The 15124-nt window shown below is 45.9% G+C and overlaps 1 protein-coding gene across 1 annotated transcript in view; it reads right to left on the bottom strand.

Moving 5' to 3' along the window:
- Window positions 1–10721, bottom strand: part of LOC143008087 (thyrotropin-releasing hormone-degrading ectoenzyme-like) — a 34500-nt gene extending 23779 nt beyond the window's left edge. Inside the window, exons 1-3 of the mRNA XM_076159679.1 lie at window positions 10105–10721; window positions 6138–6382; window positions 1681–1957 (exon numbers count right to left, since the gene is read on the bottom strand). Coding sequence (XP_076015794.1) covers window positions 1681–1957; window positions 6138–6382; window positions 10105–10593 — 1011 coding nt within the window. The 5' untranslated portion in view covers window positions 10594–10721. The remainder of the gene's footprint in view (window positions 1–1680; window positions 1958–6137; window positions 6383–10104) is intronic.
- Between the last annotated feature and the right edge of the window lie 4403 nt (window positions 10722–15124).

The raw sequence follows: 15124 nt of genomic DNA on the forward strand, positions 1-15124 counted from the left end.
TTCTAGCTAAAGGTTATTGTTGAAGATCTAGAGGTTCTTAAGGGTGGAATAAAGTGAAGAATCCTGCTAATTATTGAAAATGTTTCGGCACTAATGAAGAATGGAAATGAGGGTGAGGATCAGGAACCAGAATGAGATGGATCGCTGCACCAGAATATATGAAACATGATTCCATGATTCTGGAACATTCTTTCCACTTCAGGAAGGCACGCTGACGTTTCATTAATAGCAGATGAAGGAGGGAGCGTTTGTCCAGCACATGATGAGCTGTAGGCTGATGGAGGGGCAGTTATGGCTTGTGTCCCCATTAAACCAGAGCGTCACAGCAGGACATCTCTTTGTCCACATAATGACAGACCCTGTCAAAGCTTCAAAATTATGTTTGGGAGAATGAGTTCGAAAAAACCTTTTCATAAAAACCTCAACAGCTGCAGCTCGTTTTTACATCATCATTACAAAGACAGACAGACAGACAGACAGACAGACAGACAGACAGACAGACCTCGCAACACTTCACAGCACCTAGCAATGCCCCAACATCAGTCTACAAACCACCAAGCAGCACAAAAGACTCGCAACACGCTTTACTTGAATAAAATATGAAAATGGAGATTCATTTAATCACTCTTAGGATGAACAACCTCAGCCTGTCTGCGCCATTAGACACACACACACACGTGCGCACACACACGCTGTGATGGTTATGAATGACCCAGATATGATTCATTATTAAAACAGCATTTTACCAAAATGATCTCTCAGTAACAAGGAGACACCAGCGCCTGCGTGTGTGTGAGTGTGTGTGTGTTGTCCTTGATTCGTGGTACATGAGATGGATGAGTTGTAATTACACTGATGGAGAGATGATCACAGAAGAAAAAGAAGGAGGAGGAGAAACAAGGTCACACACGTGTTTGTCCTTGTTTGAGACCACGGTTGTGTGTGTGTGTGTGTGTGTGTGTGTGTGTGTGTGTGTGTGTGTGTGTGTGTGTGTGCGTGTGTTTCACTTGTCAGTCTGATCTATTACAAACATGATGACATAATGTTCATCATGTTTGCTTCTTTGTAATTTTCTAATACAGATCAGAATTCCATCCAACATCAATCGATCACTAATCAAATCGAAATACAAATATATGTAATGATCTCATGATCTCAGCACATGCAGAGCCAGCGGCCTGCTCACTGGGTCACCATGATGTAATGACGCACTGATTGGTTCAAACATTGCATCAACAAAAGAGTGACAGAGGCGGATTTATCGGATAATATATTGCCGACATTTGCAGCGAATCAGATCTTGTTGAAAAGCAGAACCCAAAGGAGGTCCAGGCGCCCGTGAGGTCAGAGGCTCGGTGCACACTGGGAGATTAATTTCTATTTCTAAACCAATGTGAGCCGCTCGTCCATCCAGCAGGCTTACTGTATAATCCATCATGCATTTATACGTTAGGAGCACTCTGAATGAGCTCTGAATCAGAAGCAGAGATGTTTCTTCACAGTAACCGCAGAGGGAAACGGCCTGATTTGAAAGAGGTATTGATCTGTTAAACGATTATATAAGTGAAAGTGAAAACGTAGTGATTGAGCTTAATCTGCATCAGTCTGATCGCGTCCCGTCACACGTCACTAACTTGAACCCATCCTCAGCCCCCCACTGAGTGTGTGTGTGAGACTGACCGTCACGCCCCCGTCCGTCTGCGTCTCCCTGTACGTAAAGTTGCACACGGCCCAGGCCAGGTAGTAGGTGGACATACGCGGCGTCCGAGCAAACTCATTGGTCACCCAGCCATCCTCGTCGTCCAATGAGCTGCTGTGAAGCGGCATGTTGGAGAGTGACAGGTACTGAGCGTCGTGCCGGAGTGTCAGGGAGAACGTGGCCTTGTACACGGGTTCATCAAAACACGGGAAGGCCTTTCTGGCATGGATTGGACTGAACTGAGTCACTGCCAGGTACCTGAGAGAGAGAGAGAAAGAGAGAGAGAGAGAGAGAGAGAGAGAGAGAGAGAGAGAGAGAGAGAGAGAGAGAGAGGGAGAAAGAGAGAATATATTCAAAATGTTCATACTTCTAATTGAGTACAGAGGCTCCACTTCATGTCGACAACATAGAAATCTACAGCAGGAACTAATCTTGCAAAAACAGCATGATTTCAGCGATGAGATCATGGCGAAGAGGCAAAGATGAGAGGGAAAGAGGGGGAAACGAAGAGGTAACAGAGGGAACATGGAGAGAATAAATAATGACTTAGTTATGGAGGGGAGGAGATGGAGAGAAAGAAGACAAATGGGATAAAAAAAAGGAGGAGCATGAGGAGGAAAAGACGAGGAAACGGAAGGAAAATTGGAGGAAACACAACAATAGAAGCAATGACATGAAGAGGGGATGAAGAAAGAAATGGAGTGAGGTGTGGAGCGATAACGAGACACAGGGAGGGAGGGAGGGAGGGAGGGAGGGAGGGAGAGCGAGGGAATAGATTAAGGGGGAGGTGAAGAATGGAGGGGGAGAAACTGAGAATAATAAACAGAGGGCGAGCAAGGCAGAGAGAGAGAGAGAGAGAGAGAGAGAATGAGAGAGAGAGAGAGAGAGAGAGAGAGAGAGAGAGAGAGAGAGCGAAGGAATAATGTAGAAAGCCTGAGAGGGGTGAGATAAAGTGTGTGAGAGAGAATCTATTAGAGGAGACTGTAACACACACACCCACACACACATACGTGAATATGTCATGCTGCTGGTTGCCAAGTCGTTGGTGCCAAAGAAATGCTTGTTGCTACAATAATCCTAATTGACAGGTAAAGCAACAGCAACACACACACACACACACACACACACACACACACACAATTATCGACTTGGTGTGGTTACCTGAAAACCACAGCCAGTGTGTAAAATCTGACTTTATCTGAAACCAAGAGTCTGAACACGCACACACGCACACCCGCACGCACACACGCACGCACATATACACAGATGCCCACTTACAGAGCAACCAAATCTGTTGAGTCAGGATGTGTTATGTGTGTAATTCCCATATCAATCTCACTCACACACACGCACACACACAGATGATATGTTGATCTCTTTAAGTACCATCTCAAATTGCTATCACTCTGATGTCACATTAGAAGGCTGTGTGTGTGTGTGTCTAGTGTTACACGGTGAAGCAGCTGACTCATCGCCCTTCATGTAAAATGTGAGCGATGGAGAAGGGGGCGGGGCTTCTTTCCTCAGGTCTCTGTCTCATTGGACAGTTATTTACGGTGGGAGGCGATGCAGAAGGTGACGCCACAAAGACACCTGAAACACAGTGCAGCGCCCCCATGAGGCTCAACACCAAACAGCACTGCAGGAGGGAAAACAACGTGGTTTTAAGATTTTACCTCTGGTAGGGCTGAGAAGTGGCACCAGAGGTACGACATGAACTGTGCAGCCATTGTCTTACAAACACGCTGTAACTGTCGGAACTTACTGAGGCCCGACAGAGAGGATCCGATGGGGAAACGCTCCTCGAAAACTGGCCAATCAGTGGACAGCATTAGGGAGTCAACACCATGCTGGTTGTGATGTGTATGTGATGATTACAATGATCGGTTTTGGTGTAATTATTAAATCATTAATAAAAGACTGATGTAGATTATGAATTATTAAGTTATAGAGCTTACTATGCAAACACACACACAGAAATATGCACATGTGCATGAAGAGTTGCATTGTTCTGGAACAAGAGAGAGAGAGAAAGAGAGAGAGAGAGAGAGAGAGAGAGAGAGAGACAGAAGAGAGTCAGAGGGGGAGACAGAGAGGGAGACAGAGAGACAGAGTGAGAGAGATGGAGAGGCAGAGAGACAGAGAGAGAGAAAAAGAGAGAGAGAGAGAGAGAAAGAGAGAGAGACAGAAAGAGAGAAAGAGAGAGACAGAAAGAGAGAGACAGAGTGGGAGAGATGGAGAGGGATAGAGAGAGAGAGAGAGAGACAGAGACAGAGACAGAGACAGAGACAGAGACAGAGACAGAGACAGAAAGAGAGAGACAGAAAGAGAGACAGAGAGGGAGAGAGAGAGACAGAGCGAGAGAGACGGAGAGGCATAGAGACAGAGAGACAGTTAGAGAGAGAGAGAGAGAGAGAGAGAGAGAGAGAGAGAGAGAGAGAGACAGAAAGAGACAGACAGAGTGGGAGAGGTGGAGAGGGATAGAGAAGACAGAGACAGAGAGGGAGAGAGACAGGGGGAGAGAAAGACAGGGAGGGAGAGAGACATGGATGGAGAGAGAGAGAAAGAGGCAGGTCGAGGTGGATGTGCAGACCCCTACACCTAGCCCCGCCCCTAACAGCTCTTAGGCGTCTCTTAGTGCTGTAACCTTTGTGTTACCTGTGGAAGTGCACCGCTTTAGCAGCCTAAGTGCGCCTTGTTAACTGTAATTTCTGCACTCGTTAAAGAGCAGCAGAGAGGTGTGACATTTGAGCTACACACAGGAAACCAACATCTTTGCTCCAACTTTCACAAAGCTGCCTCGTTAAAGCCATAAACCACCCTGCACATCCCAACCTTTAATTAACCCACACCCACACACATACACACGCACACGCACACACACACACAATCTGACTGCACAAATGATCCCAGCTCACATCCGCTCTGTTCCGCTCTCCATTCCCAGGAAGATAATCCTGCTCCAAAATGGCTCATTTGTCATAACACACACAAAACCATCAAAATCAACACTGCTGTAACTCCACTTTGACTTAAATCATCCTGTCAGCCTTTCAGAATAAAACACTATTTACCTCAGGGCGTCAGTCATCCTCAAAGTCTTTAAGAATAAAAGACTGTCAAGTTGTTGTGTTATGATTCTCTGCTGGTCCATCAGCTGGCCGGATATTGATCCAATATTGATCCAAACAGCAGCTAACACTGAAGTTGGCTCTGCTGCTTCACATTGTACAGTACAGGGATGAAAGGTCAGATGCAGTCAGGGCTGTAGGTCTGCTTGCGAGTCTGCACTTTATCATCAGTTCCTCCATGTGCACTAAGCTCCTCACTTCTCTTTTGATGATGATTATGATTGTTGCTGTTATGTGGGCGCGCCTGCCTGTTTATGGTCATGTGGTGTAAGCGCGTGTGTAAAAGTTTGGGCTTGAACTTGATTTGTCTGGTTGCATGCATTTTGCCTATTGAGTATTAATCTTAAATCCAAAATAAAAGAAAATACACCACCCAGATTCACTACAGCATCAACGTCATATAGCCTAGTAACCACAACCACAATCTCCATAGCAACCACCTAGTAAACCATAGCAGCCAGCTAGTAACAACCAAAATAAAACAAAACAAAAGTAACAGTGCTGCAAACAAAGTTCTGGTAGTCATAGTACAAGGTATGCTTTGTACTTTGGTAGTAAGAGACTATAGTGGAGGTGTATATACGTATATGTATATATGTATACCAAGAGATCATTATTTGAACTGTTTCCATTTTTTCTAGTCTTGTGAAAACAGAATCTTTCCCTAAAACGCAGCGTAATCATAATAGAAGAGCAGGAACATATTGATCAGTGTGTCACACTTCTGATCAATCATTCTTTGCTGCAGGCTGAAACAGCCTGCTTAAGGGTCTCAAGAGTGAGACTCACGTCATGACAGAAGACTTTTGTTTACTCGAGATTTTGAGGAAATCAACAAATTATGAGGTAATCATGAAAAGGAAATCATGATGAAGCTGGTCCTCTCTTCCAGCAGTGACTGACGTATCCAGACACAAGCAAAGCAGAGAAGCTCCTCAGAACAGATAACACCTGAGCATAACAGAGCGTTTCTCACTTCCTTCATCACATTCTACTATGAACATACATCAGACATCAAAGTAATCTGATTACTCGTCTCTCTGCATTGTATCAACAACAGCAGTAGCACTGTGAGGAAGGAAACCTGCAGTACGCTGCAGCAGCAGGGGCTTATGGGAAATTCATAAGGAGTGAGGCAGCGGTAAACGGAGCTCACACACTGTGAGAGTGTGTGTGTGTGTGTGGGTGGGTGGGAATTAATCAATGCTGTGGATGTGGATCTGTGACCTTTTCTAGTCAAACCACCTGCTGCTGCAGAAAAACAAGTGTGTGTCTTAGTGTGTGAGTGTGTGAGTGTGTGTGTGTACCGTCTCTCCCTCTGCATGATGTACGAGCTCCTGAAGAAGCCAAGCAGTTCGTCCTCGATGGCAGCCTCGTAGCTCACGTTCAGTCGGTAAACTCGCATTGGCTTCAGTTCGCGGTGCAGAATTACGACGTACATCTGATTGGCCGCGTACAGGAAGTGGCGGTGGACACGCATGGACCCCCCACTGGGCCTGTTGGCCGGACGACCACTGGCCCCGCCCTCCAATGTGACAGAGACCCTGTCAATCTGCGGAGGAACAACAAAGAGGACATAGTGGAGATAGCGACTATGCTAAAGCAGCTCATGTTGATAATGATGATTATAACGATGCTTCAACAGCAAAGCCATGAGGACATCAATCCGGTCACTGCTCAGTTCACTGAACGTTCTGGCAGTTAGTGGGACATCAAGAGTTAAACCTGATTATTCATTGAAATTGAATTAAACTCATTTAACTCAGGGTTAACTTTGGTGGTAAACTCAGCGTTATACCCTTCTTTCCTGTTTTGTGGCGAGTCAGGGATCACAGAGTGTCATGATGGGTTAACTGTCTGTACTTCTGCCGTTTGTTTGGATAATTGTAAGCTACAGTTTACTTTTATCAATAGATGAGGTGTTCTTAAACTCTGCTCATATTCATCCACAGGCAGGGAGGATGGAGGGGTCAAAGGTCAAAGCCTTCTCATACTCCAGTAAACTTGTGTTTTCTTTAAAGACGGAATCACACTCTCACACTCACACACACTTAGGGTTAAACTCAGTGTTAAACTCAGGTTACACTTAGGGTTAAACGCAGGATGAAACTCAGTGTTAACTTCAGGGTTAAACTTCATTTGTGGAGGTTTTTCATAAGCTTGTTGTTCTCTGAAGCTTCTTTGACTGTTCTCTGCCCCGGCCACCCAAAGTACCACAAGAAAATATTCACCCGTAACATCACGATTGCAGTTTGATTTTTGGAACAAATGGTGCAGCCGCACGCGTCTAGTTCACTATATGAACTCAAAACGGCTCCAACAGAATTGACGGTGCTTCTTCTTCTTCTTTATCAGTTTATCAGTTGGAGGTAACGCTTCATAAACATCGCCCTCTGCTGGCCTGGAGTCAGTACGCTCACACGACTGTTCCTCACTGTTGTGTAATCAGTGAACAGCAGCATCACTTCACAGTCCGTCTAATGGAGGTTGTTGCTAAGCAACAACTTATTCACTGCTAGCTGATCTCCTGGATGATGGAACCATCACCATGGAGACATGACAGCAAAAGTAAAGAAAAGTAAAGAAAAGAAAAGAAGTGTCATGATCAGGGTTTTACCTTTCCATTTGTACTGATTTCTTTTGCATTAAGTCTACATGATGTTTGAAAAATATTAGAAAAGTTTTAACATACATGTAAACTTTCTGATGCATCAAATTAACGTTTACAGGCTGCACAACTACAGCAGTGCATGGAGGGAAATTTGCGCAACAATAGTAGGAATGTTGCTCATTAAAGAACCGTCAGGAATCTGTACGCATCATCACACCTCAGCCAATCAGTGTGTGTGTTTGTGTGTGCGAGTGTGTGTTTCCCCCTGTTTCATTGTGTGTGTGTGATGAATGAACTGATCAATGTGAACACAGAGCTGCTGACACACTGAGGAAACATCCCAGATTAAATGGTTGTTTTTCTTTTTTCCCTGTTTTGTGGCGAGTCAGCGAACACAGCGTCGAACGCCATGATGCCTTCACTGTCTTCTGCCGTTTGTTTGGATAATCTAAAGCAACAGTTTGCTTTTATTTACAGCTGAGTTGTTCTAAAGCTCTGATCATATTGATCCCTAGGCAGGGAGGATGGAGGGGGTCAAAGGTCAAAGTATTCATATACTCCAGTAAACTCATAATGCCCCTTTAAAGAGGGATCACACTCACACACTCTCTCTCACGCACACACACACACAAACACGCACAGACCAGGAACACATGACATCTATGTACTGTATATGTACTGGAGTTGAAAACATTACAGGTGCCCACTGAGTGTGTTTATACCATGATGGTTCAAAGCGTTTGTGCCTCTGCATCGTTTGGTTCAGTTGGTTTCAGGTTGCATTTGGCTGTTATCTGATAAGTTGGAGCTACGGGTGTTTTGGCAGCATCACTAACAGCTGACAATGACGCAGCAGCTACACGAGCGTCTGCACGGATCACATCAATTTTCCTGTAAGACCTCATAGACTCTGTGTAACGTATGAACTTTTAAGCAGCACGGTTGGTGTGCTTGCCGGCTCTGAACTCCTTTCTTGCTTGCTCTTTTCTTCATTAATGTCGTCATATTTCCAGTCGACACTTCATTTCTTCCTCATTACAACTGCACCCACATCTTATCGGCTGCTACAGTACTGCAAGATTTCCTGTAATACCCACAATCCATCACTCCCTCCCCTTCCTTTGATTGGTCCTGGTATCCCTTTGGTCTGGATGATGGTAAAGCTACTTTCTCACCTGCAATGAACTCAATCAGGATTCATTTGTTTGGAGAAGCCTGCATACGAGTGCAGCGTTTATATCTGCCAAACCAAACCCACCATGGCAAAATGGTCCAAAAGTGCCCTAAAACACCAGTGTGTGTGTGTGTGTGTGTGTGTGTGTGTATATGTGTTTTTGCTCCATCACAGTCCTTAAATCTGTGATATTTGTGTGAATCTTGATTTGCATTTTTATAAATAATTTCTCCTGTCCAAAAAATATAAATTTTCATATCACATTAGCCGACCTCTACACACACACACACACACACTGCAGGGTTTTAATTTGCTCCTGCCCAAACAATTCAGGCATTTCCTCTCTCACATTAGCCGCGATGAGCGGCCTGGAAAACCTCTGCTCGGGCGTTTTCTCTCCAATTTAGGCTGAAGCTGCAGCTCTGACGCCTAATTAGGCTTGTTAGGAAACCTCCCAGGCCAAAGCTGGAAATAAACATTTCTTGTTTTTTCAGTCCAAGTCTGGACCGAAACAAGGAGAGAAGCATCCCGACTGAAAACCACCAGGAGCTGATGGATGAGTCAGACCTGTGCAACGATCTGATTGGACGATGGATGAGAGAAGTTGGAGGGAGGGATGCGTCCAATCTGTTCTCAGAGTCTAAAATGAGGAAAAGTCTAAATGAAGGCCCAGGTCAAGCCAGGGGCCAAGTTTAAAAGAAGGTCCAGTTTGAGTTCAGACTAAGTTAAAAAGAGAGCTGAGACCAAATCAGGACCAAAACTAAAAGCAGGTCGGACTCAAATCCAGACTGCCTTTAAAAACCATCTGATGAGTTTGAGTGCAGCCAAAGTCTGAACATGGACGTAGCATCACAACCAAAAGTGCCAAGTTCAAGTCCAGCTCAAGTCAGTGAGGCTCCAGTCTGAGTCTACATAGAGACCAGGTCAGGACCCCAAACTGAGACAATACCTGACATGATCTTTGGACCAAACATTCAATACATGACAGAGTCTGCTCAAGCTAAAGCTCATTAACCAACCAAACACTAACTAAGACAGGACCAAGGGCAGGAGATAAGATCGGTGTGCTGTGATGCAGGAAAGAAAGACACTGTTGTTTCCGTGACATCAGCTCTTTTGTAAAATCACTCAAACCTGCTGAAACAAAGAAGGTTTAAGGCTTAAACAGACATGTTAGACCTCGACTCATAACTTAAACTAAAGCCGTTTAACATGTCTACCCTGATGCTTGATTACATGCTGTGCATTTTAATAGAAGCGGGTGAAGTCAGCGGCGACCTCTGAACCCTGGGGGTGTGTTGTGTCTTCTGACTGCTGATTGACTGCAACTTTGACTCACTGAATGAGAGACAGTCACTCAGCTGCATGAGAAGGACACCCATTGATCTCCCTTAGGGTCGTGCATGATGTTAGTTTAGTTGACTGTTTAGTGATATTGTGTAAATAGGATTTCACACCATTTAAGATGATTCAACGCCATCAACTTTACCTCGAGTCGATCTGCGTGCAGCACGATGACACGTGTGGCGTTGATGCACTCCAGCTCGATGCTGACCTCCCCGGAAAAGGTGAAGTTGTCCATGTAGACGGCGAGCCTCAGGTCGTAGTGTCGTGGTCTGATCGAGCTCGGCAGCCTGGAGTTCCTCCACGGCTGCGTGGCCTCGTCTTCCCCCCGCTCCCCCGTCCTCTCCCCTCTGCTCCCATTAAACCTCCCTGAACCACCCCCCCTCGAGCTGTCCTCCCCCGCCACCCCGTCCGGCCCGATACTGCATTCCTCAAAACGGACACTGAGCGTGACGGCTACCGCTGTGACGATGATGAGGGTGAGGATGGACAGAGCGAAGCCCAGCACCAGGCGCTTGTGCACCGTAATGTGGTGCTCGGTGGTTCGAGGACGGATCACCACAGCCTCCGCCCACTGGTCCGAGAGGCCACGGCCGTTGCGCATGGCGCTGGGGCTGGTGTCGTTCAGTCCCATCTGGACACAAAGTTACTCTAACGGCAGGAAAACAGCCTGTCCTGAAGGGAAACGTTCGTTTAGTCTCAGTTCAGGTTCCAGCCGCACAAAACACAGACTTAAAATCCCACTTTTCAGCCCACTCACCCAGGCTGAGCGTTTGACCTTTGGCCTCTCTGGTGGACTGTCACAGACGCCCTTCAGCTCCTGCTTGAGGAGGAAATCAACACGGCGATGTGGATAACATTTCAGGCCGACTGACAAACCTGCGGCGTGACGGAAAGGATGAGATGCTTGGGTTCAGCTCAGTTTTGCGGTGAAGGAGGAAAATAAAAAAAATCAATGCTGCATGGCTCGATTTCAAGTGTACAGGAGGAGGAGGAGGAGGAGGAGGGGGAGGAATGCTGTTGAGGATGTGGCTATACAGTGAGGAGCATCCATACACTGTTTAAAGTTAAATGTGCTGCTTTTATTTATGGGTATGAAACAGTAAAGCTTAGGCTAACAGGGATGTAAGGTGGCAGCAGAAGGCCTCAGGTAGAGATAAAGTTCATCTCTTCTGACTCTGAAGCTTTTCCAGCTCGGCAATAAACCATAAATAAACCTCAACCTCCCTTCAATAGGATTATGAAGGTGATCCAGTCACAGAGCACAGCAGGTCAGAGCCGTAAAAACAGGCTGAAGTAATGATTCATCACAAACCAAACCAGCTCACACACTTCCTGTCTGCTATCATCCAGCATCACACTAATTCACATTTTCAGTTCAGACACAAATTCTATTTTTTTATTCAAAAAAGTATTATTCATTACAGTAAATCCAATAACTCCCAATGAAATTAGTTCAGTTCAGTTTATGATCTTATTTTGATTTACTTGAGTGCTTGATCCCCCCCCTCTCTCTCTCTCTCTCTCTTTCTCTCTCACTCTCTCTCTCTCTCTCTCTCTCTCTCTCTCTCTCTCTCTCTCTCTCTCTCTCTCTCCGGGGGTTACCGGGTGATTTACTGCCAGTCAGTGGGTTTATTTCACCGGGCAGTAGACAGATATCACTCCGCTGTTCTTACAGCTGATGAGGTGGAATGATGGATGGATGGAAAATGGATGTGTAAGAAATAAAGATGGATGAGAGCCTGAATGGATCAATTAAGATTCCGGTCTGTCCAGTTCCCGTTAACGGCAAGAAAACGGAACAGAAACCCGGACAGCCGGAGCGAAAAAAATCCGTTTAGATCCAACAATCAATCCGTTCACATGAGCAGATCAGTGAGTTCTATTAGGTAATCCGATTCCCCACGCTCCGTGAAAACGAGCATTAGTGCCGGTAAAGCTGTCGTTAAACCCCACCAACTCCTCGGCTTCACCGGGAACTTCTCCCCTCTCTCCCCCCGGGAGGTGGTAGTGAGTGCCGGCAAGTCTCCGGCGGTGGTCGGTCCCCCGGGATCAGGGAAACCTCCCCGGTGCTCCGTTAGATGAGTCCCGACAAGAGCTCCCGTTGAAGCTGATGGAGAGGAATTAATGCCCGTTAATCGGTGAAGTCCATCAGCGCACGTTTATGTCTGAGAGACGGCGAGGACCATCCAACAAACAACGTAAACAACCGCGAAAACGATTCACATCCGTTACAGCGAAGCACGCAAACGGCAGAGATCTGTGAGAACACAGCGGAAGATTCGTCAACGCAGCACAGATCCGTCAGAACGGTCCTAGACCCAGACCCACTTCCACCGAGCCCAGACTGGCCAGGAACCGTGTCAGGCACGCGGATTCTCCCGGGTTAACGGCGGGCACGAGCCCTCCGGTGCTCCGCTGGTAACGGAGCTCCTCAACTTTTCTGTGTCACAGCTGCAGCTGCTCTGAGGACTGAGAAGGAGGAGGAGGAGGAGGAGGGAGGAGGAGGAGGAAAGTGATGCTGGCATCCCTCCATCCGCTGGGGAGGAGGAGGCTCGTGCGTGTGTCTGTGAATGTCTGCACGTGTGTGTGCGTGTGTGTTGTTTTCTTTAAACAACCATAATAGAGTCCCTACCGTTTGAAGATCAGCTGATCATAACACGTGCTTGTGCAGGTGTGGGGGCCATGCACACCTGCACCTGAATGAATTAATGAGGTGTTAAGTGCAAGAGTGGAAGTTGGGAATTGGGAGATGCAACTTTTACAACATGGAAACTGCCAATCAAACTGCCACTTTAATCGTAGTTGAGATGTGACACAAGTTGGTGACCTTTTCACCTTTTAGGCGTCCTCGCTAATTCACAGCACATAAACACAACAGATCACGTCTGAGACAATTACATGTATTTCTTTACATAATGCTGAGTTATGATCGCTGTGCCCACTTGACTACACTTCAGTGTTTGATCGTTTTTTCTGAAGCACTTTGACATTGGATTCTCCATGCTACATGTGTGTGTGTCAATTCAAATGTAGTGTAACATTTCAATGTAAAGTGCTCAGTATTGACCAACGTGCCACTAGCCACTGGTCTCTCTCTCTCACACACACACACACACACAAACACACTGATTGACATAGGTACATTGGACCAGGTTGGTCATTGTGACTTAATGGCTCGTGTGATAGCCAATCAGGCGCTTGGCAGGCTATGTCAATAACCAATCAAACAACTGGCTGCACGGACATCGATGCTACGGATGAGCATCTGTGTCACCTTGGTAACGGCACAGAAAGAGACAACCTTCATCACACAACCCAATTTCTGATTTAATACAAAGACTTATGACTGGCAGGTTACCATGGAGACGTGAAGATCCAGAACGTAAACGTTAAAGTCCAATGGCAGTGCAACACTATTTAGAGATTCAGTTTTGTGCGCCATCTAGAGGCCAAATGACAATGTTGCTACAAACAAAGTTGTAGCAAACAGGCCCAAACTGACAACCACTCATTCGAACACACACGCACACACGCACACACACGCACACACACGCACACACACGCACACACACACACACACACACACACGCGTGCACACACACACACACACACACACACACACAGTCTCTGGCATTGCACAGACAATAAGAGTCCAATTTTAGCTGACAGACACATAGACACGTGCACGCTCAAGTGAGAGGGAGAGTATGTCTTGTTAGGGAAGAAAAGTGGGTGTGGGTGTGTGGGTATTTGGGTGTGGGTGTGTGGGTATTTGGGTGTGCATGTGTGCATGTGTGCGTGCGTGTGTGCGTGCGTGTGTGCGCGCGTGCGTGTGTGTGTGTGTGTGTGCGTGTGTGTGTGTGGTCTCTGCACTTGACACCAATCTTGCAGCAGCAGGACCAGAAATAAAGAGAAGAGAAGCAGAACACACACACACTCACACCCACACACACACACCCACAGATCCATCAATATTTCAGATTCCTTGAAAGCACGACTTCATCCATGATTAATAAACACAACAGATAAAAAAAAAAAAAAACGATTATGGTCAGTGTGTGAGAGAGTGTGTGTGGCTTTTCTCTCTATCTGTCTTGTTTTTGCCCTCCTTTCTATTCACCACTATGTTCTGTGTGTGTGTGTGTGTGTGTGTGTGTGTGTGTGTGTGTGTGTGTGTGTGTGTGTGTGTGTGTGTTTGCATGCATATGAACCTGTAACACACATGTAAATATCTGTGTGTGTGTGTGTGTGTGTGTGTGTGTGTGTGTGTGTGTGTGTGTCATTCATATTCAGCCTTCATTCATTTCTAATTTGTCAGGTGTGTGGGAAACTCTTAACATATTGCAGTTGTCAAAGTGGTTTATGACTGTGTGTGAGTGTGTGTGTGTGTTTGTGTGTGTGTGAGAGTGTGTTATTTTCTCTCTGATGCTGATTAATACTGAGAGGTTTTTGATTGCCTCGGCCCTCCATGGAATTATTAGCATAGTACACAGTATTACACACATTCACTCGCTCACTCACTCACACACACATACAAGCACACACACACGTACACACACACACACACAGTAATTGAGCAGCTCGCTCTGTGTTGCGTACAACAGGATCAAATTGAGCAGCTGAATGTGTCTAACAGACTAACACTCCACTGTTTACCACAAATATTCTAATTTATGCTGATGAGCTGTGAGGTAAAATGGCTCCTGCTCTCCCAGGCAGAGAGACGCTTCACTTGGTGACCACTAGAGGTGCCGTGCAGCTGTGCTGATGAGCCCAGTGTGTGACGGTGCTATAGTCTGTTTGCTTTGGCCCCGTTACCCTGCTCATAAAACGACTATCTACCAAAGACGTACATACTTATACTAATTTTTGATGAATATATCACTATAGTCCAATTGTTGTTATTCTCTGCTAGCTTAGCGACTGTGCTGCTTATAGCATGAGAGCGATCTAGTGAGCAACGTAGCATCAATCAACTAGAGATCAAGTTAAATTGCACATTTGCTTTGGATGGCAATGTGATTGGCTGAGAAACAAAAACAACAAAACTCTACCTACAAATCAAAAACTACTGAAACTGATGCATTTTAGGAAATTGGCTTAAATTTCATTTCTACTTTGAAGCTAGAGGGCGCCAAGGCTGAAATCTGTGTTCATTATTG

The sequence above is a fragment of the Genypterus blacodes genome, unplaced genomic scaffold (assembly GCF_046128005.1).
Source record: "Genypterus blacodes isolate CSIRO-AG114 ecotype Tasmania unplaced genomic scaffold, CSIRO-AGI_Gbla_v1 ptg000099l_1, whole genome shotgun sequence".
Lineage (NCBI taxonomy): Eukaryota > Metazoa > Chordata > Actinopteri > Ophidiiformes > Ophidiidae > Genypterus > Genypterus blacodes.